This window comes from Mytilus edulis, chromosome 8, assembly GCF_963676685.1.
Source record: "Mytilus edulis chromosome 8, xbMytEdul2.2, whole genome shotgun sequence".
NCBI classification, from domain to species: Eukaryota; Metazoa; Mollusca; class Bivalvia; order Mytilida; family Mytilidae; genus Mytilus; species Mytilus edulis.
Window position 1 is genome coordinate 33,604,165 of NC_092351.1, and position 24,373 is coordinate 33,628,537.

The window sequence follows — 24,373 nt, forward strand, 5'->3', positions numbered from 1 at the left end:
GTTAAAAAGTAAAAATTTCAAATCATAAATAAGTGTTCCGTGAAACTTGAATTGTTTTCGGAAATCTAATTAGTTCATAATTCTTTTATGTAATAAACTTTATTCAAATAAATTAGGATCTTCGCTCCACTGATCACCTGCATGGCTAAAGGTATTACTCCCAAAGGTATTGCAGGGAGGGGTGACACGTCCAGGCATTAGTGGCAAGGTTTCGGTGCAAAATATAGTTGACATTCATTTTGTGTCCGGACACACGGACACAAAACTATTATTATGTACAATAAGTTTGGAGATTTCCGATAGCATTAGAAATTTTCAATTGGGCGCTTCACAGGAACTATCTCGACTTACTTAATTTGAATTAGATATCGGGTTTTGATAATCCTAAAGTTATGCTGTTCTAAATTATGATTTTGCGCAAGCGTATAGAATGCAATACATCACAACATTCAAGATGTCCGATACATACTTCTCTAACTATTGTTTTTTCAGAAACATGCTGTTTAACGGGTAATGTTTTACAGCTATATCAAGGGAGTTTATAGATTCTTCATATAGATCAAATTTAAATCGCTCGTCATGATAAATCTAATACTATGATAAGTTCATAACACATGGTGTGCCATGTATGTATGTTAGTACGAAGATCACTCCGTGAGCGGAGCACCCATCGACTAATGCTGCGAGAGCACAGTGGATTTGTGTACACTCTCTATCCTGATTAATGGAGATGTGTCAGTTACTTATATACAACCCACCTCCAGGACAATCCCCAACCCAACACAGAGGGAGTGGTTGCAGACACAGGGAAGTCCGATATTGACTGTCCTAAAAATTATGACGTCTGGAATTGCTTTCTTTCTAGGAATCCTTCCTAATATGAAAATCAAAGTAAGTTTGTCAGCCAATGTGGGCTTAGTTCGGCATATATAATTAACTACTAGTAGGCTTAGTTCTGCATATATTATAAACTACTAGTATTAGTTTCATCTTACTCAAAGTAGTTATAACTTACACTACAAATCCTTGTAACTTATAACTAAAATCATGATGGACTTTTTTTTTAATTTGAAGAATTGCTAATTATCAATCAATATTGATATGATTATTTAAATATGAGGGTAAATTGATAGTTTGAAAGTGTCTCTTTTACAAATGGCTCTTTGCTGTCAGTAATGTGATGTTGCCCTCAATCGACAATGGCAGTGTACCTCATCTGGATCATCCAAAAAAATTAAAAAAATTGTAGTATAAGACAAAAATATAAAATAAACATGATAAAGAAACATCTCATGTATAGAAATACAAATGAAAGTTTTAACCTCCTTGACTGTCTACACAGTCCTTGCTCAACATTGCTACAAATATGAAATATATACATATTGGTTGTGTATGAACCTATTGAAACAAGTCACATGACGTGATGAATACCATATTTGGAATTCACCTGCAGAGCTATCATTTTTTTCACATCTAATTGTGTTTTGATGATTTTTTCATTATAGACATGACATTTTACCTTGGTAAAAATATTCTAAATCACTGCAATTCAAGTTGTATCTAAATTGTTGTACCACGTTTAACACATTAACCTGTATCTGACGAGAACAATATTCTTGTATAATTCATTTACATGCAAGTACGTCTTCCCCTTCTTTATATTTGAATCTACCTGATATTTTAATTTGTATTATTATATCTAAGGAAAACAATGAATTTGTGTCTATGAGATAAACAAATCTTAACAACCAAATAAACATGCAAAAGATGTCTAAAAATAATTATTAATGATTATTTTTTTCTTGCTCTTTCACTGGCATGACTGGAAGATATAAAAAAAGAAAAGTACCTGATGTCAGATTCTAGCATTGTTTGAGAATTGGTATATCAAATATAAAAGATAACCTTAGTTATTGAATTACTATTAATATGAATTGTAAAGTGGTAAACAAACAAATAAATTTGAAAAAAAGAATAGGACAGCTATTAAATCATGTGACATCCAATATTTGGAACTTGTATTATGTTCAGATTTTTCTACATTATCCTATATATATATGCATTTTAAACTTAATTGAAAGTGATGAGCAACATATAAATCTTTAAAAGGATAGATTATTGCTGTGATAAGGATTGCATTATTTATTGTAAAGGCAAAATGTATGACACTTGCACTTGCCATATAAGGAATTAACATGCAGAGCTATCATTTATTTTTCTTATTCTTTTGCCTTTTACAATTTAGGGTAATCCTTTTGTATTTTATAGCAAATAGAAACATAATTTTGATACATGAGGTTAACTATGTCAAAGAGCTACCTAAGATCATGAAATGCTAGCTAAATAGTCATGACAGGTTAAGCCAACAATAGAATTTACCTGATGGGAGTTTACACCATTGTTTACTTGCTTGAGACAATTGGCTTATTCACTGTAAGAGAACCTTAGACTTTGAATTACTATGAATATAAAAATATGAATAATAAGGTTGTTAATAACAAACAAATTTTAAGAAAAATAAAATAGGACAGTGACTGTGATTGTAATTGTGTGATTTTGTACATCTATTAAAAAAGTCACATGACATTCCATATAAGGAACTTGTATTAAGTTTTATATCTTCATTTCTCTTTTTGCTCTAAAATCATAATTTAAAGTGATTAGCAACATATGCATCTTTAAAAGGATAGATTATTGCTGCGATAAGGATTGCATAATTTTTATTTATTGTAAAAAGGCCAAATGTATGACACTTTCCATATAAGGAATTAACATGCAGAGCTATCATTGATTTTTAGGTTTGCCTTTTACAATTTAGGGTAATCTTTCTGTATTTTATAGCAAATAGTAACATAAATTCCGGATGCATGTGGTTGTCAAAGAGCTACCTAAGGTCATGTAATGCTAGCTAAATAGTCATGACAGGTTAAGATTGTTTACTTGCTTGAGATCAGAGATATGGCTTGAGAATTGATTTATTTTATGTAGGAGAACCTTAGATTTTGAATTACTATGAATACAAAGAAAAATATGAATTATAATTTTGTTAATAATAAACAAATTTAGAAAAAAAGTATAGGACAGTGACTGTGATTGTAATTACTAATTGTGTGATTGTGTACACCTATTAAAAAGGTCACATGACATTCCATATAAGGAACTTGTACAGAGGAACTTGTATTAAGTTTTATTTCTATTTCCTTTTTGAATCATAATTGGAATTGATTAGCAACATATAAATCTTTAAAATGATTGATTATTATAGTGATAAGGATTGCATTATTTATTGTAAAAAGGCCAATGTATGACACTTGCCATATAAGAAATTAGCATGCAGAGCTATCATTGTTTTTTTTTATTGACAGGACAGGTCAAGCCAACTTTCACTGGAATATGAAAATGGTAAGTTCATGATCTGAGGTTATACCATTGTTGGAGAATTGGGTTACTCAAGGTGAAAGAGAAGGTTACTTTTTGAATTACTATGATTAATTTAAAAATATGAATTATAAAGTGGTTAACGACAAACAAAATTTAAAAAAAATGGACAGTTTTTCTACCAACTTCTCACACTTTTTGCCATTTTATTTTACAAATCATTATTACAAATCCTTGAATAGTTGCAACAAATGTGAACTTCAACATTAACATCCTATAAAGAAGACAACAACTAATTTACTATCATTATATTAATTGCTTTATTTAACAAACACGTCTCATATGTCAATAGTACTTCATCATCAGAAAAGTGATAAACAGTTTGTTTTTCTATGCTAATCATTGTTTTTAAAATAAATTGCCAAAATTAAAAAGCATTCCATTAAAAAGCAACTTGAATAAAATGACCCACACTTAAACCTTCTTTTAATTAAAACATCTGTCATTGTCCAAAAAAAAATTGATGAAAAAAAAAAACAATTTATTGGCTTATAATATAGAAATGATAGAAGCAGTACTAAACTTATACCATGTATACAAAGCAAAGTAAAGTGAGGAGGCAATTTAGATATTTCTATTATAATGGATAACAAACACTGGTGTCATTGTTAGTGCTAGTGCTTGAATTTGATTGGTTGGTTTGTCACATGACATAAGATGGAAGAAACCATCATCTAGATACCATATATGGTCAGTCAGGTGACTTATTTAAAAATGTAATTTTTAAACTTTATTTTTTTAAGTATCAAATTTGAAGTTTTCTTGCAAATTGTGAATTCGTAGTTCTTCCACAATTTGAAACACATAGATTTAGATAGATGGATTAAGATAATATCTTTTCATTAGTAGAATTGAAAAAAATGAACCTTTTGTTTCTTTTAAGTAGCAAGGTTTATACTAGTTGCAATAATGGCATACACACAGTTTTCAGCATCCAAAAACATTTTAATTTGCTAATGAAATAAGTAATTATGAAAAATGAGAACGACTCCCTTGTTCCCTACATTTTTGAACATTATAAAAATGTTTCCAATTTCTAAAGTCACATGTAGGTGGTTTCCAAAAATATTAGTGGTACATCCAAGGATTTGTATAGTTTTCATCGCTTTGGTCTGATTAAGAAAGATTTTTAGTGGATGGAATCTGTCCTCAAGTGATTTCCCTTTGCCACACTTTCAATGTTGACATTCTTTTCCTTTAAATATCTCTAACTATACTTATCCTTGGTACATCAATGTTGTGATTAAGATTTGTGAAAGAAATTGTGTTTAAATGACAAAAAAACTAACACATGAAAAAAAAAATATATGAATTTATTTAATTTAATCCAATATTGTGTGCATGATAAAAGCCTTGGAAAATTTATTACCTTTTTAAGGCCTGGAAAATCTATTACCTTTTCAACTTTAACTATGTGCAAGCATTTTTTTTTAAGTTCATTAAATTATTTTTATACATGTATATATATATATCTGCTCCATAATTAGTACTGTATTAGTCATATTAGTCCATGAAGAATCAAAACAGTATATAATAAGATGTTTGTTTTCTGCTGTTTTTCTGTTCTTACAGGTTTTAAATTATTCTATTAAATGCATGTGGCTTTAAAAAGTATTTCAAATATAACTGCAATTTATTGCAATAATGTAGTAATTTATACATACATCTTATAAGTAGGTATATATTGACAAATTTGTAACAAATTCTATTATCTTAAACATATAATATTTTTTTAAATAAAATCATTCATCATGACCATCAATGATCCTGATTTACTCAGTACTCAGGTGATTTCTTTTATATCCTTGAAGCTTTATCACTTCAATTGAGATCAAAGTATATTTTATTAGTGGAGAAGTTCCCTCATAAAAAGAAAATTAATACCTGATGATATTTTTAATTATCACAATCACATCTGTACAGGTATAACATTCCTTTGAAGTTAATTATACCTATATTTTTTATTGCTGTAAATGAAAATCGTAAATCATGTCCACAGAAAACTTGTCAGCATCAAATACCTGTATCAATTAGCCAATTACTGTGCAGTTCACTTTACTTATTACCCAATCAAATGCCTTGACATTTTAATACTTAATCTCATGTTTCACAAATATTTGTATTATTCTGCTACTGATTTTCACCTGCAACAGGAAACTGAAGGTAGGCACTTTTTTTATTATATGCATATCTTTGTTTCAGTTTAAAATTCATTGTAAAGCCAGTTATGATTAGGTTATGATTAAAATCTGACTTTTGTAGATACAACAGAATATATATATTTACCTCCCTATATTGGTCATCTTAATTACATTAATTTTAAACAGATTTTATGGATTATCTATTGGTGCTTGACAAAAAAATAAACTTTTCCAAATAAGGCATTCCAAATAAGGATGATTTTTGTAGCTAGAAAACAAGGTGACACTACTTTTCTGTTTCTATAAATGACCAAATGTATGATATAAACAGACATAAGGGACAATTCAATATTTTACATATGTGTATATATTAATATAGTTTCACGGTTAAATTCATAAAATTATCAAAGAAACAGTTAAAACATCTTTATATGCATTTAAAAGCAAATATATACTTCAGAAAATGAATCTTGTTTCAAATTTTGGAAATAATTAAAACAGAATAAAATACATATTTATAATGTATAAAATATTTCGATATAAAAATGATCACTTTGCATATTTAATTATCTTATCATAAATTAATCACAGTGTTCACTTAATATCCAATCTGTAATTCATTTCCAAAATACCCTATTTATTAAAAATAAATTAAATACCTCTAATTTAAGGGGCATTACTCTTAGACTTAAGTTAACACATAATATCTTACGCTGAATTACCCATTATTGTCTTAAAGTAATAACAGAGAAATGATGACAGAGAAAGTTCATATTTAAAATAATGTCCCTTTCTCTATTATTCTTTTTAAGTCTTTTCAAAACAATTTAGGAACACTGGTTTTTGAATATGATGAATCTTTTTTTCTTACATATTTATATACTTAAAATTCCTAGTTTTGACAGCAATACCACAAAATGCAAAACAACCTATATATGTAGTATTTAGTCAGATGTAAATGAAATAGCTCTAAATTTATTTGAAAAACCAAGTTGTTTTAAAAAAGTTATAAAAAATCTGAAGATGCTGGATTCAGCATTAACTGAACATGTTATCTCTTTTTTTTTAACTACTCATAAATTCCATAAAAATGACAGAAATACACCAAACTACCTAACAAAAAACCTGGCTTTCTATAAGATCAATACATATAAATCAAATAGCTATACATTTATATGAAAATCCAATTTGATTTAAACAAAAATTATAAAAAATTCGACTATCTGGATTCAACCTACTGTTAGACTGAAAATTTTAGCTTTTCTTTTTTACCTATTTTATAACTTCCTTTAAAATGACAGCAATAAACCAAACAACATGGATCTCTATAACTTCATGTATAAATAAGATAGCGGAAGAGTTATATGAAAATTCAAGTTGATTTGAAAAGTTGTAAAATTATTTAAAAGGTGACTTTCTGAATTTAACCAAAAGTGAAAAATTGATCGATTTTACATATCTTTTCATTAAAGCCATAAATTAATTGTCATTTACACCAACCTATGAAACCACATGGTATCTTATAGGGACCCAAAAAAATCAAAGATAGTTTGAACAAAAAATTCTAGCTTTTTTATTCCTGAATTTAATCCTTAAATTGACAGAAACGAACCAACCTACCAGTTTGTTTTTAGACATGTTTGTGTGCCAGCAAAAGAAATTCCTACACACCGACAAAATTAATTGCAAATTTTCATATAAAATAAGATCTGGCCAATCCACTTAACATATTAAAAAAAGTTCCCGTCCATCCAAATATTTCCAAAAAAAAAGTGCTTGTCCTGCCCATTTATGTGCAGGCCCATCCATCTGATAAATATTGAATGCTTCCTAAGAGCTATATTCTCACAAGTTTTTGTTGTAGTTTTCTTTTGATCACACAAAATATGACTTTCCATGCATAATAAATATACAATATTTACCCATTTTGCACAGCTGCTAAAGCTGGCAAAAAAATCTTGTAATCCAAATGTTTCATATACTTTTTGAAATAATACATTACAGAATCTGTTGATAGTACTTTATCTAGTAAAGGCGTTAACCAAATTTGTACATATAATCTATTTTAGAACAGTTTAGTAACGAAAACTATTAGTAAATTTCAAATGCCATTTTCGGAAAGGAGTTACCAAAGTGAGCAAAACAAAACCATGGTGAACAGAGTCTAATATGTCTAAACTGGTATTTTTTTGGTATTTTGGTTATATCAAAATTAACTTCGCATACAACATTTCTTACATAATTCTTAACCAAGGAGAAGACTCCTTCCAAGCCCAAATTCTTGCTATGCTTGTAAGCTTAATTCTTTAGATGATTTCACTTACAACATGCAAGTCATGATTAAATATAATCAAATATGTGTAATATTAAATTCTTTAGGAAATATCACAATACACAACGTGTCAAAATCTTAAACTAACTCCCATTGACACTGTCATGACTGTTGTCTATTGATGAATATTGATGCTGCAGTTATAATAATCACAATATATATGGAGGGCAATCCTCTTAAGATCTTCCCTCTTCTTTTCTTCACACCTTACATTATAAATGAGGCTAACATTACTTGCCCATTAATATTTTTTTGTTATTAGTCTCCTAGTGACAAAGTGGAAAGGGGACTTAAGGTTTGCATTCTGTCCGTCAGTCACACAAATCAGTTTTCCGCACTTTTTTTCTTCCTTCTTGACAATATTGACTTGATCCAAATATCCAAAAAATAATTTCATTAAACCAAAGCACATCTATGTAAGCAATACGAACTAACAATGAAAAGGAACACAAGTAAGTAAGAAGTTATTAAATTTTTATTTAATGATTATTACTGGTACAACCAGTACCTCCGACCAGTCAGGGGACTTACTTAAACAAGTGATTTTCTAAATCACTGATTCAAGTAACATTATTTCCATAAAAGTTGTAAGTTGGAGTTTTCTTTCTCTAATAATCACCTATTTCAGGTGTACAAATTAATCACTAGAAGAAGTGATTTAATCTTAGTGTAGCTTTAAATATAGAATACTAATGATACAGGGCCTAATTATGTTTCTAAGCTCATCAGAACCAACATCTGTGTTGTCTTGGATGACCAGGTCATTTCAGGTGAAGACCTTGTAGTCCAGTAAAACTAAGATTTAACCTCAAACTAATTGCAACAGATTTTTTTTTAGTTCTAATCTATAGCATTATGCCATTTATATACACAGAGTCCCATAAAATATAACTTAAGGAAAACTCAAAAGCAGCATTTTTAATTTCCTATGGAAATTAACATTAAAAGGGTAGATAACTTTTACAAAAATGAGTCTTTTTGGTCAGATTTTGGTTGTTTTTCTTGAAATTTAGGTACAGTATGATACTTCAATGGGGTTATAAGTTTGTTTTTTGACTGAAATAAATGATGTTCTGCTCCTGAAATGTACACAACCAAAGTGTCATGGGTAGTTTTATTTTTTCTTGCATTTTCCATTAAAGAAATTGATAATTTGAAGGTTTGTGACCATTTTGAAAAATAATAAGAAAATTTGGTAATGCTTATATCTGTATATTATATTATTTCAGCAACTTACTCATCTAAAGAAACTTTAAACCACAAAAAGAAGAATACATGCTTTATTATTTTTATTAACTTTGCGATTCTTTACCTTGACATGTTGAAAAATTTAATAAATGGTCAATTAATGATTTACGAAATCTAGATTATAGCTTGATAAAATATATGAAAATACCTTTAGAAGTGTTTATTATACTTGTAAAGACCGCTAAAAAATCAAGAATTAATACATTCTGATGAATAGAAGAGGTAAAGTTATAACTTTGTATCAATTTTTATTGTTATTTCTGCCTTTTTTGCAAGAGTTATCTCCTTTTTCAATACTAATCTCCATAGGAATTTTAAATGGTGATTTTTTTTTTAAACTTCATCAAGTTAGATTTTATGGGACTTTTTTCTGTGTATATTTGGGGTATAATGCTAAAGATTAAAACTTGAAAATCTTCTGTTACAATTACTTTCAGGTAAGAATTTTATATTGTCAACAGTAGATTTTTATTACATAATCAGAAAGATGAAACCTTGAACTTCACAGGAAAAGTACTCCCACTGCTGTGAAAAATCTTTGAAGAAAGTATCAATTCATTATGTAAAGCCATTATTAAAGCATTTTTTCAACTAAAATATAATTTTAAGCTAAATGATAACATCAAAGGCATAAACCTTTCTATTTAAAAGATATTAAAACCTATGTGTTTAAAATTTTGAAAAAAATACAAAATCCCAATTTGTGACAAAACTGTGAATTTGTTACTCAAATAAGTGATTTAAAAGCCACTTTTTTCAGTTTGTCGACTGCTGACTGTAAGTTTTATATCTTTAATATAAAAAGTTTTACTCTGAAGACTAATTCAAGGGACCCTCGACCAATAAAGTGTATTAGTATAATAATTAATTAAGAGCTGATTTTCATTGTGGAGTGTTTTATGGCTTATGTTTAAAATATCATAAAACACAATGTCATGGAATACTGAATACAAATCCTACATATGAATATAGAATACAAATTACCTTCCAGTTACATCATAAAAACATGAAAATGGTGCAAAAAACTAAAAAGTAAAATAAAATCTTTAAACAAAAATATGAAATACATCTTTTATCCATAAGCCAAAAAAGATATATACTTGTATTATTATAGATATGAATCCATCTGGCCACCAAGAAAACTAAAAAAAACAGCTGTTCATGCTTTCAACTCATCACTGTACATTTAAGATTCTACTGGTCAAAATTATATCCCCCATTACACCAGTTTATTTTCACAATCATAGAAATGAAAGCCAATGTAGGGATGATGCACTGCAAATTTTGCTCTTGAAAACCGATAAATTTATCAACATAGCGCCATTACGATCCGTATATGTCAGTTGTATTTTAAAAGACAAATGTATCTACTAGCTAATGAGCATCAGTTAATAATCTTGTCTGCATTGATTTAACTTAAAACCATTGTCTGATTGGTTGTCGGGTGGAATTTTCAAAAAATCTTACATTTAAAAAAATTGTAATTGAATATTTTGTGGAAGGGCAGAATAAAAATTAAAAACCCTAGTTATATCACACACAAAAATTACATTTTTCAAAGATATACATTTTCATCATCCAACTTAAAATAATAGCTATTCCTACACACCTACTGTTTTTAGGCCCAACCTACGATAGTGGAGGGGCATTATGTTCTGTAGCCTGTGCGTCAGTCTGTCTGTTTGTTTGTCGGTCTGTTTGTCCCACTTCAGGTTAAAGTTTTTGGTCAAGGTATATTTTGAGGAAGCTGAACTCCTATCAACTTGAAATTTAGTACACATGTTGCTTATGATATGATCTTTCTAATTTTAAAGCCAAATTAAACTTTTGACCCCAATTTCATGATCAATTGAACATAGAAAATGAAAGTGGGAGTTTCAGGTTCAAGTTTTTGGTCAAGGTAGTTTTTGATGAAGTTGAAGTGCAATCAACTTGATACTTGGTACACAGGTTCCCTATGATATGATCTTTCAAATTTTAATGCCAAATTAATTTTTTTCAAATTTCATGGTCCATTGAACAGGGAAAATGATAATGCAAGTGGGGCATTCGTGTACTTTGGACACATTCTTGGTGTTATTAATTTAATAGGTATTTCACTTGACCCATATATTTCATCTTTTCGTAGTGGGAATTTTTGATGTTATAAAGTCAACCTCTACCCTTGATAAATAAAAATGATAGAATCTGAAGTGAGATGATATATCAAATACTCTTGTGTGGTAGGTACTTTTTAAAGACAAAATATACACCTCAACCATGGCCTAACATAAAAAGGTGCTCTTGATTTTCTCTTTTCATCCACTTTTTGAAATTTTTTCCACAGTCACATAATGGAAGGGCAGATACGAAAAATTACTTAAGTAATAGATTGATATGTTCACGTTCAGTGGTAAAACAGAATTTAAATCAGAGGTTGTGCATTTCCTAAGTCCAACTTGATATCTAATAGTTCTGCATAACTATGATGTAAAAGATGAAATGAAAACTTGTTCAAATGGTGATTTTAAAATAAAACACTTGTAATTGTGAAGAAAATTGTCATTTAATTTGTTTCTCTGTAAACTTGTATCTAGTTTTTTGAGAGTAAAGTATCTATCTATCTATCTATCTATTTACTTTAAAAAAAATTGTTACTATAGTAAACATTACAGTTAGCATTTATCGCCTTTTTCGCTTTAGATTAAGGGTACCTTATTTAAACATTAAAAACAAAATAAAAATCTCATCAAAATTTAAAAGATCCAGCAGAAACCTTGCAAAATAGATTTCAGGTAAAGGCTTAAGGCAAGTGTGCAGCATCACTAGTGCCATACAAGCTATACAGACCACTAATTAATTTTGCAATAACTAAACTTCTATATCTTTTTCCAATTTTAGATCAACAGAATGTTGTCAATACTGTCCAACCAGAAAGCAACTCCCAAAAAAGTGTTATCAACACCAAAAAGAAAGGCTACTTCATCTACACCCAAAGCAAAGAAGCGTTTCTTTGAAAGATCTGACATCACAACATCATTTTCAACACCATCTGAAATGTGCAGCAAGTTCGGTTTTGAAGCAGTTGTCTTGTTATGCTTTGCTACACAACATGTTCCCATCATGTTTCCAAATAGACTAACCTACATAAGAAATATAGTTAACAGTGGTAAAAGGACTTTTACCTCAGAAGAAATCTTAGACAGTGTTCAATCTGTGGAAAGTTGGAAGGACACACCATGGCCACTTTCAGGTTATTCATATCATAGAACTTTATGGGAGATCAGCCAACATACGTCAACAAGCCACATGTTATTTCTTGCACCTCCAGTCGACAGCTGTCTTCATTGTGGTGGTAAAGTTTATGCTTCCGATAGTTCAAGTCATGCCACAGTCTTCACCTTAGGCTTTGGTCCATTGCCAGCTCTTAAGTGTACCTTGCGCTGCCGAGAATGTTCTTCCAGATACAACTTATGTGATTACAGAATCCCCAACATTGGAACCAAGTATTACCCTTCAAATTGTGTAACCCCGTACGTGGAAGTTTCCACTTGTACATACTTTGAGAAGAATGTCCACGAGTTTATGTGTGAATCAAGGTAAAACATTATTTCAAACTATAAGATTTTAAATAAGCTCTTCATTTAATTCTGGTCATTAAGCATGATAAGCAAGACACTTTTTGAGATTATCATCAGATTTTACTTTCAGCTAAAAGAAAGTATAATCAAACACAGACCACATCATTTAAATGCTTATTACAGATAATTTAAGAGGTTACATTTGTATTCCAGTATTTCCTTTGGTTACTTCTCAAATACCTATAATTCATTGTTCAAGTTATTACAAAGGAAACCTGAATATGATTATTTTACATCTTTTTTACTTAACACATTGAATAAGCCATCTCATTATGGTATGGTATGAAATTTAGATTCTATAAAAGACATGGATTTAAAATTCATTCTTACAATGAAAAAATGGGATGGCATCTTCTAAATTTTGATGAGTATGGTTATACACATGCATTACACTTTGTTACTGTGATCTGAGTATATACATGTAATGAAGTAATTCATTCGTAGATCTAAGAAGATGTGGTGTGAGGGCTAATGAGACAACACTCCATTTCAATTTTACAAAAGTAAACCATTATTCATCAAAAAAAAAGTACAGTCTTCAACCCAGAGCATTGGCTCATACTGGACAGCAAGCTATAAAGGGCCTCATAAATTAGAAAAAAAGTAGAAAACCTTTCGAACTTGAAAACTATCAGTCTCCAATTATAAGGGATTAATAATTACAGTAACAGTATTACACCGCTGTGAAATTGGGAAAAAAATCAGGAAAACAAAAAATCAACTAAATATTTTTTACATGTTCATGAACAGAATATTATGATGTGCTTAGTGCATATGTTTGTAGATATTCAACAAGGGAACTCATTTTCAGTCAATAAATTAGATGAACATGTACCTGTTATTATGAGCATGTCTGATATAGATATGTATGTTTCTATTGTATTTATTTCAATAACATGAGTAATGTATAGACTCAAAAAACAAGTCAAAAAATAATCCATAACTTTTTCTACTTCAGCAATCATGGTATTGTTTCTGCCAGTGCATTTACAGAAATATACAATTCCGTCTATTCAACAGATCACAACTTCACTCGCAACTTTTATGAATCCAAGTTGTCTGCTAGTAACTCTTTTAAAGGTAAGTTCGCCTATGTGCATTAGATAAGAGTTACATTTACCTAGAAATAGGAAGATCTGGTATAAGTGCCACTGAGACAACTCTCCATCCAAGTTACAATTTTTATAAATGGAAACCAATATAGGTCATCTATTCTTTTCATTGAAATCACATGGTTTGGCACCACAAATGGATAAACTAAGTGTGCTCAGTTAAGATTAAGTTTTAAATATAATAAAAAGCAAAAAAATTTCCGCATATGAAAACATCTTAGGTCATGTAGATATTTCAATATCACACCACACAGGGATTGTATTTGTGTCTCTGTTTTATATGAACTTTGAAACAACAGATCATATTTTTAAAAAAAAGTTTGTTTAAGCATCTCAAGCGAATATTTTCATGATCATCATTACACAAACTGAAATTTCACATTATATGAAAGACAATATCGTGACCAGATTATAATCTGTATAAAGTGTTTAATGATAACTGTATAGTTATTGGTTTTTTTTTGTTACAGATCCCCCAGCAGAGGATCACACCCCAGTTTACCTGCCTAATTATGAGAAAGAACATTCTTCATCAACTGCTGACATAAACTGTATAGGTAATTAAAAACTGATACAATAAGTTATAAATGTGATAGGAAATTAGAGTAAAATTTCCGCTCATTCAAGGAAATCATCAGCTACACAAAGTAAACCATATATGAAGTCAACAGTTTATCAGAAACTGATTCAACTTACTACACAATTGGTTTTGAATAACATACTATATTTGTCATCTACATTTTTTTCAGACAGAAATGTCTAATAGATGCTGTCTAAGGCGTCATTAAAATAGTTAAGATCTGCATATCAGACTTTTCTGTCATAACTTTAAATTTCACCAATTTAAGCTCTGTTATTTCCGTTTTATTCCAGCAATCATTGCTGCAAGTAGATAGTCAGCACAAATGTCAATGTGTAATTTTAGGAACTTATTTAAAAATAGACCAAAATAAAGCACACAAAATTTCTTAAGTTAGAAATGATGAACTGTCATTAAAATAATGTCAAAAGCGTCACTGTGCTTTCAACGTTCAGTTTAATTTTAAACTGACTTACTTACACTGCATTATACATGAAGCAATACTTTTGTGCAATAATACATAAATCCCATTTGTGGAAGAGAAAAAACGCCAAACAAATATGTGGACACATTCTTGTCGTATTCAGAGTGGTTGACCTGACCACATTATTGAGGTCATCCTATGAAATGTACAAGATTCCAATACACAACTTTTAGTTGGTTTGCAAATTGAATACATGCACACATATATAGGTAATAAGACTCAGTCAAAGTCTTTTTCAACACACCTGGATAGAGATAATGCTAGTTTGCAGTTAAATGACCAGATTTTTTTAATTTGTTCTTAACAAGTTTAGCCTACAAAATCATCATTCTTTTGAGTTACAGTATCTACTTCACCACCAATGCTTAATAAAAAGACGTCATGCATGTCTGTGTGTGCAACACTCAAATTTTATGGTGGTCTGTGTTTCTTTTTAGGTATCTTTCAAACACAACCACTAAAATTGTTCTGTCTTAGTATTTATACTTGCTTATATTTTTGTAGAACAAGAGCTGAGATCAACTGGTTATCAAGTCACTATGTCACGCAAGAATGCCATCAATAGTTTTTTTAATGGTGAACTAGAGAAGGAAGTAAGGGAAAGACAAATGGTAGAAGAAGTCACATTCCAAAAGAAAGATGACAGAAAAGTTCTCATGAATAAAATTGACGAACTACGCAGAGCAGAACTGTATCCTCACACTGAAACCGAATGTTCATCTATTTGCAAGGAAAGAGGTATATATCTTTTTTTTTGTTTGAAAATCATTCATCGGCTTTGGTATATATTGTATATTAGTCAAATAATACCAAAGAAAGAAATGTGGACCATAAATCTATTACACAGGAAATAACAGTAAAAGATTATATTTTTCATTCAAACCTGCTATAATTCATTTAAAATTTGAAGGGAAAAAAAGGATATGTGGTATGATTGTCAATGACACAACTTTTCACCCAAATTCAAATGAAATGGATGTTAGCAATAACAGATCTCTGTATGGCCCTCAACAATGAGAAAAACCCACATGAAATAGTTTGTGGCTTAGTTGGAGTATATGGCGCCAATACAACTGAGTTGTAAATGGAGTAAATAGGAACTGTTCTACCTTTTCCTCTAAGTTAAGTCTTGATGGGTTTTTTTCTTTTGAGGAGGGAGGGGATCTTAGTGAACCAATTAGTTAACTACCTAAACATATGTTTTTGCTAATAAGAAATTCATAACAGATTTTCATCAATCAGATTTCATGCTTGCCTGTGAAAATGATATATATATGTAAATTATTTTTAATTAAATTAAATTATTTTTAGGCTGTGAGAACCTTCGCATTATTGATGGCAACTGGAAGTTGTGTGTTCAGCACTGCCTGTACTCAATTCCAATGGAGATTGACGGTCAACCACTTTTGAATTTTCCAAGTGTTTGTACACAAGAGCCACAAGCTGGATCAGTATTTTGTGATGACCACTTTCAACTCCTAAAGAAGAAGGAAATTCCAGTTTCCAAGCCAGACTTTCTCAGATGTGCCGGAATAGATGGTTTGTTTGAATTTCTATGATTATTTTTCAATAAAAAAAGAATAGGTATGATTGCAAATGAGACAAATCTCCACCAAAGTCGCAATATTTAAAAGTGAACCATTATAGGTCTTCAACACAGAGCCTTGACTCCAACCAAATAGCAAGATATATACAGTTTTTATTGTTTAAACATTAAAACACAAAACTAATGGCCTAATTTATATTTAAAAACAAGAAATGAGGAACACTAAGTCTTATGAACAACAGCAACAAACAACAACCTGTGAACATCGCATTCCCCACTATGGACCGGTGTGAACAATTGCGGCAGGTTTAAACATTTTGATGATACCAAACATTCACCCTTATCTGAAACAATAGTGTAACATCGAAACATAGACAGGCACTATGAAAAATCATTTGAAACGGCTTACCCCAAACACAAGACAGAGTAACACAAATGAACTTACCAGAACATACAGTAAATGAATAAATTAGACCGATTATATAATGCAAATACAAAGTTGATTAAAATAATGTCTTAGTTTACTTTAAAACATCTGAAAAATTTACATGTCATTCAGTGGTGCAAAATAAGATCTGCAAAAAAGCTGAAATTATCAACTAAATCTTTATTATTTATATAGCCTTCAGTATGATTTCTGCACATTACTTCTACATGTAAAAATTTTGAGATAAGAGAAAGGAACTTTGATGGAAAAAATATCATCTCCAAAATAAGATCGCCATTATAGCTTACATGGTCAAAATTGAGACTCTTTTGTCATCAGTTTTAATATTCTTAAGTGATGATTGTTTTCGAATTTCTATAATTTTACAATAATTTGAAAAAAATTATAGATAGGAATGAAATATTGAAAAAATATCAATGCTCACCAATAATCTACAAATATGTCCCTTAATAAAACTTCAATGCTAACCACTGAATTCCATAAAAGTACTAAAAGTAGATGATGAATGCAGTTATAGTTTCTGCAAAAAATTGTTCATGTGAAATGTGTGTAAGATTCTGTTCCTTTTATCATGCAGGACCTCCTAAGAACCCTGAAGAAAGAAAAGAGTATGACTCCAAATTAGCAGCTTTTTGTAGAAAGCTTGATGGAAAGGACAATATCAGTAAAAGTGCAGCATACTACCAAGGTAAATATTTGGCTTTACTTTTTAAAAAAACCAACATGAGGTATGATTGCTGATGACATAACACTTCAAAACAGACCAAAATGACACCGAAATTAACAACTTACTAGTCACTGTTATCCACACCTAACTCTAGAAATTTTCTTTTCCATTTCTGAAAATTTAATTAATTAAATTCATAGATTTCTGTCATCTTAATTTCGATTACAAGCATCTGTTAGGGCTAATATGCAAAAGTTCATAACTGAATGCAACAACTGACTAAAAACCATACAGGACTGTTTATTTGACCATCAAATTACATATAAATGGTTAATTTTCGTGTCGGGCATTCCTAATACCCAATAATTTTTCCCATATTTTGACGACCCACAAAAAAAATTTAGAAAAAAAAATTGTAAGGTTCCGCGGAACCCAGTGTCTCGCCTATTTTTGCTGTAAATTGCAGGCTCAACAACAATGAGGAAAAAAATCAATAAAAATATTCCTCTTGTTACCATTTTATGATTGTAAGAAAATCTAAGTCCATTTAAAAGTAAGTTACAATAAAAACGGAGTAATCTTTTTACAAACTTTACTTCTGGATACAATCTTATGATCATAAATAAGCTTCTGTCCAAGTTTGGTACAAACCCAGGATAGTTTAAGACAGTTATTAAAATTTGAAAAACTTTAACCACAGAGTGAAAGTAATGTTTCCCCGCAGATAAACTAAGTCCACTTAAAAGTAAAATATGGAAAAAATGGATTTATTTATTTACAAAATTTACTTCTGGATATTATCTTATGATCATAAACAAGCTTCTGTCCAAGTTTGGTACAAACCCAGGATAGTTTGAAAAAGTTATTAAAATTCTAAAAACTTTAACCACAGAGTGAATGTTTTGTTTCCCCACAGAAAAAACTAAGTCCATTTATAGTAAAATACGGAAAAAATGGAATTTTATTTTTACAAAATTTACTTCTGGATACTATCTTTTGATTATAAACAAGCTTCTGTGAAAGTTTGGTAGAAATCCAGTATAGTTTAAGAAAGTTATTAAAATTTCAAAAACTTTAACCACAGAGTGAATATTTGTTGACGCCGCCGACGACGCCAACGCCGGCGGAATGTAGGATCGCTTAGTCTCGCTTTTTCGACTAAAGTCGAAGGCTCGACAAAAAGAGATAAAACTGCAGACTTACCAATCCTATTTTTTAAAAAGGGTTTAACTGGAACCACAAATATATCTATATTTGGTCTTAGATAAAAGGTATTAATGATGCAGCTCTAAGGGTAATAGTTAGAATTTGAAGTTTAGTAATGTACATGTGATTAACTGATTTAACAATTTTGTTTATCAAATTTCAGGTACAGAACAATTACTGAAAAAGCTAGGTCCTTCAGCTGTTAATGATGTTCCAGAAGATTTATGTAATAAAGACACTGGTGAAAAGTCACATATGCGACAGCGTGCTAGAGGACATGTTGTAGTTGTCAGCGGTGGTGGAAACATTTTGTACTGGAATCCAGTGTACAAGTGAGTGACTTGTTTAATAAGGTGTTCTTCTTCATGCGTCTTCTTCAGGTCTGGTGTTATCATTGAGCACAGATTGAAAAGTTCCAACATAAAAGTACAATAAAGTGATCACTCTTTAGATCCCTCTAGATGTCATACAATGTAATGAAATTTTATATTTTGATAATTAAGCAAAATTATGATGTGTATTGAAATAACCACAATGGTCAAGAAAACCTTTTTTATTATAAATTATATATTAAAGCATTTCAAAGTGTTTGAAGCTAAAAATATGTTCAACTACAAGTGCACAATCATAAACAAAGGCAGATAACTCCAACTCAAATATTTGATTGTCTATCAAATGACAAATCACTGTTTGATTAAAATTTAAGATAATTGCCAAATGATTGCCATCTTCACCCATCAGTGCATAGGTTCTCAGTCACAAATGTTTACATTCATATATAATATAAAAAAGAAGATGTGGTATAACTTTGGTAACATAACGTGTTTATAGACATATGAAGATGTGGTGTGAGTGCCAATGAGTCAACCTCTCCATACAAATAACAAATTAAAAAAGTAAACCATTACAGGTCAATGTACGGCCTTCAACACTGAGCCTTGGATCACACTGAAAAACAAGCTATAAAGGACCCCCAAATTACTAGGGTTAAACCATTCAAACGGGAATACCAACGGTCCAATCTATATAAAAAAAAAAAAAACATGAATAAATTTCATAAACAAACAACAACTACTGTACATCAGATTCCTGACTTAGGACAGGTGCTAATTAATTTACCTATTCTTATGATATAGTCGTCAGTCTTATACATATATAAACATCACTGGTTTTATAATTAGCCCTTTAAAAAACATGCAGCTAATTAAAGATTCATTACCCCAGAGTCTTAAGACAGACATCCACAATTATAAGTTGCCTTATTTTTAATCTTAATTATTTGAATGAAAAACATTCAAGGTTTGGCATGATTTATAGATATATAAATGAGATGAATGAAAATAAGAAGTCATCTATCCACTATTTCAAATACAGTTGATGTTAGCATTTATAGGAAATGGTACAAATAGAATTGTATACAATGTTAAATTGTCCTATATTGGCTGACTTGAAAATTGACCAATGTTGTATTTTTGGTTGATTGCAGGTCTGAAAGTCCATCACAAGTGTTTGTCCAAATAGTCAATGTTCTATACATGGAAACAGCTCATATGACACCAGAAGAGCAAGAAGAAGCAATAAAGAAATATATAATCTCATATGACAACATCTGCCACCTGGACAAACTAAAAGCTGCTCAACAGGACCTTCCCCTACCATCACCACTGAACAAAATTTGGAAATTAGTTACTAAAATCATTGATAGACTGCACATTCGCAACCATAAGGACAAACAGTGTCAGCAGAAGTACAATCCCGAAAACGTTCTAACCAAAAAACATAACACCATGGCGGCTGAACAACTGTTCTCCTGGGCATCCAGATTCAAGAAGATTGTAAACATGATGACACAATCCCATCACATGTTTTATCTGCACCGAATGTTTCAAAGAAGAAACAAGTACACTGGCCACTGTCGTCAGAAGGGAATTGAACCACTTCTTCCAAATGTTTTCGAAAAAGACTCCAGCAATTGAACATGGACCATATTTCTAAATCATATGTGCCAGTAAACACTGTTCTCAATTAATTGAAGAAATGTATTAGAAATATCAATCAGTTCTATAAAAGGAAGCAGTACATGAGGAGGGTCCAAAAAATTACCTTCTTTTTTTAACACAAATTTTAATTAATACTTAAGTACTTCTAACCTTATCAAATGGGTTTAAGTTAATTCGTTTTGGCCCCGATGACTGTTTAAAATGTATATATCATTGAAGATCTCCAAATTATCTCCCTTTGTCAATGTCAATTTCTTGCTTTCAAATTGAAACATCTTTTTTAACTCAACAGTGAGCTATATTTGTAATGTATTTTGTATTATTTACTTCGATTAAAACAGGTAAAAATTACCTATACAAAAATGTATGCATTTTTCCTAAAGGAGATTGTGAACTTAAATGAGCAATGACCCCATTTTTTATTTCATTTTTATATTTAGTGTATACAGTCATTTATAGAAAAAAAATAGCAAAAGACTTTATTCAAAATAAAAATAAAATTTAAACCCCTTGAAGTGTCATTTTTCATTGCATTCAAAACTGCATAAAATTATAAATGAAAGAGTCGCACTGCTTAGTTGTATATATGTCAGTGTTAATAGAAGTTGTAGATTTGTCATTGTTAGAGGCTTGAATTAATTTGTTAAAAAAACACCTTCTTATTTGTTATGGCTATTGATGTTTCTCAAATAATCAATGATTTGTTTGTGTGAATGTACACTATGATATGAGTAATATTTATGTATTATTGAATAAACTACTTTGTTAATTTAATTCCATTTCTGTTGAATGATTATACAGTGCCCTTAAACCTTGGTGCTATCAGTTTTTTGTCTGTCTATCCCAGTGTTTGTTAAAGCAGAGTCAAAAAAAAAAACCAATGCAACATTGAATTTAACAAGTCGGGAATGATCCACAGAATGGTTGAAGCAGAAACAGACAAATAAAACAAACAAACAAAACAAAATAATGAAAACCAAAGAGTTGGCAACCCTTAATTAAAATGTTGGTGTTCAGGAAGGTATTAAAGCAGATCAATAAGAGGTGTTGTGTTATGCATGTTTGTACAAACGTGTCAACAATTCTAATTAGGTAGTTTGTGGAAAATGGGAAAGTCTTTATAAATTTTGTTTGTAATTCCATTACACACAGATTTCCTCTTGTAAAATTGAAAATTCCTGGTAAATAAGAATTTACATAACCAAAAGGACAAGCAAGTTGACACACACTGAGCAAAGTAAATGTGGAACATTTTGAATTAGGAAAGTAGCAGCCTTATTAATAATCCAATTAAAAAAATCAGATATGTAATAATGACTAACCATTTTTCTTACAAACGCCTTACATGCCAATATTTTATGTTTATTATTCTTGTCTTAACAATTGAAAAAAATTGTCTTGTCTTGAACAATTGATCCCACAGAATGTATTTACTTATGAGATATAAATTTGCATACTACATCCACCACATTTTAAGTTGACCTGTGACTGGAGTTAAATAAGGAGACAGTTATTAAAACTGAAGGAAACTTAGGATGGTAGTCCCAATATTTAATAGAATAATATTAATTATTTACAAGAAATATATTGGAATTCATTGAGGGTAAAAATATTCACAACTTGTATTAGATCATTTATTTCAAAGGGTAATTATTTAAATGTATAAATCGGCAAATGTCATATTATAGGACAATTAATTCATGACCTGTTTCTTGATTTGTAGTAAAAAAACAACAACTTTTCATTGATTTCTTTTTAAATCGTTAAATACATATTATTAGGGAAGGTGTTATGAAATAGTTTTTTTCCTTCCAAACGTTTGATATTAATTAGTACAAACATTTTGTTTCTACTTTTGATATCTAGCCCAAATTGTTATTACTCTTTATGGCTTCCTACCACTACAGTAAAGGGAAAGGTGCCACAAGAAGCCACTAATTAATAGCAAGTCCCTATATCAAATTGTTGTAACTACTTAAGTATTATTAATTGGTAAATATTTGTTTGATTACCACTTAATTGATGGTTTCTCATGTAATTGTTAAAAACATAACAGTAATAAGAAAAATAACCCCAAATATCATCTACCAAATATAGTTTGGTCAAATAATGAGTAAAAGAGATATGAGCAAAATAGCTGGTAACAAACGTATGTCAGTAGTATAATATACACGTTTGTTAAGCTATGCCTTTTTTCTAAATTTCCTTAAGGAAGAGCATACAAGTTGAATAAATATATCAAGTTTTTTTTTCTAAATTCGTTGCAATGTTTCATTTGTACTGACAAATTACCATTTAACCTGAATATAACGAAATCAGACATAAAAACAAGAGGTTGTGAAAAATAAAAAAGGCAGATAATGAACAACTTATATAAATGTTAGGTTGAATTTTTTTCATACTTTACTGAAATATCTTTCTATAATCAGTATATTCTTACTATCTAAGCTTTCCCATAAACTCAAGAATTCAGCTATTATCCCAAATGACATCAACAGGTGTTGATCTGATTTGGTTCCCATGTTAGTATAGACAAAGTGTCACATTTGTGTATTAGAAAATGGTATCTAAACTAACTCGCCGTCATAGGTGTAAATGCTTTTACGGGTTGACGTATTAGACATGGTATGTAATAAAGCCACAGCCCCCTTTTCAATAAACATTTCCTTCAATTTGTGTCCGAAACGGGACTCATTTTGAAACTGTAAAGATAAAAAGATTACATGACACTTCCGCAAATAATTTTTGAATGCTCGTCAAAAAAACTTACGACATCAATACAGATATTTGCAAAAAAAGAAACTATTTTTATTACCAAATTGATAGAAATTCACATATAGTTTAACAAGTTCAAACTTATATCCCCCTCACTTATGGTATTTTACGGTATTATTATTTGTATTTCGGTTTTGCAAAAAGAACGGGTAAAATGCTATAAACGTGAAAGTAAAAGACACCAAAAAACATGCAACACATAAAAAAAGTTATCTCAATATCATACAAGTACATGACTGAAAATTTACAAGTAGGAGCAGTATTTTCACAGCTCCATAGATTAATTGCTTAATATAACCAACAACGCTGACCATCACAAAATTGTAATTGAGATGTACACTAGGTTCTCCAACTTTTTAATCTATATTCGGTCATGTTTTAAGAACCTGTGAATGTCTTGAACAAACAAGAAATATAAACCACTGTCCGGCAACCATCAATTATATGCTAATACCTGGTGCATACTGTTTCTGTGATTTTTAATTCCAAGATTTTAAGTGAATCGGGTTTTTTTTTTTAAATTATTATTTAATTCAAATAATGCAACAGTTGAGTTCCGAAAAAAAGGTCACTGAAAGAAAGAAACAAACACATTTATATTCATATATTTTATATTATATTCCGGTAAAGGTACAAGGTCAAATGTGATAGAAAAAAAAAAAAAAAAAAATCATTTGATATTGTTTATTCTGTATTATTTTTAGGGGGTTGAGGGAAAATTTATTTTATTTACAATAATTTTAATTATTGAAATCTTTCTTCTTTAATTTTTTTTC

At 30.0% G+C, this 24,373-nt stretch overlaps 1 protein-coding gene across 3 annotated transcripts; it reads left to right on the forward strand.

Annotated features, from left to right (window-relative positions):
* The first annotated feature begins 347 nt into the window (after window positions 1–347).
* On the forward strand, window positions 348–21,596 carry LOC139485417 (uncharacterized). 3 transcript variants are annotated; one of them, XM_071269890.1, is made up of 10 exons: window positions 348–510; window positions 3,366–3,402; window positions 12,040–12,737; window positions 13,738–13,859; window positions 14,362–14,448; window positions 15,460–15,693; window positions 16,267–16,494; window positions 17,527–17,637; window positions 18,986–19,154; window positions 20,309–21,596. In XM_071269890.1, the coding sequence occupies exons 1-10, from the start codon at window positions 431–433 to the stop codon at window positions 20,796–20,798; spliced, it is 2,256 nt and encodes a 751-aa protein (XP_071125991.1). In that variant the 5' UTR covers window positions 348–430; the 3' UTR covers window positions 20,799–21,596. The 3 variants fall into 3 exon arrangements, with proteins under 3 accessions (XP_071125991.1, XP_071125992.1, XP_071125993.1); XM_071269892.1 differs by having other exon boundaries at window positions 416–891; XM_071269891.1 differs by lacking the exon at window positions 3,366–3,402 and having other exon boundaries at window positions 408–891.
* The last annotated feature ends 2,777 nt before the right edge of the window (window positions 21,597–24,373 follow it).

Bases quoted from the DNA above. Each gene is read 5' to 3' on its own strand.
- LOC139485417 (XM_071269890.1), top strand. From the start codon at position 431: ATGCAATACATCACAACATTCAAGATGTCCGATACATACTTCTCTAAC. The intron at 15,694-16,266 runs GTATATATCTTT...AATTATTTTTAG, and splicing joins ATCTATTTGCAAGGAAAGAG to GCTGTGAGAACCTTCGCATT. The intron at 16,495-17,526 runs GTTTGTTTGAAT...TTTATCATGCAG, and splicing joins CAGATGTGCCGGAATAGATG to GACCTCCTAAGAACCCTGAA.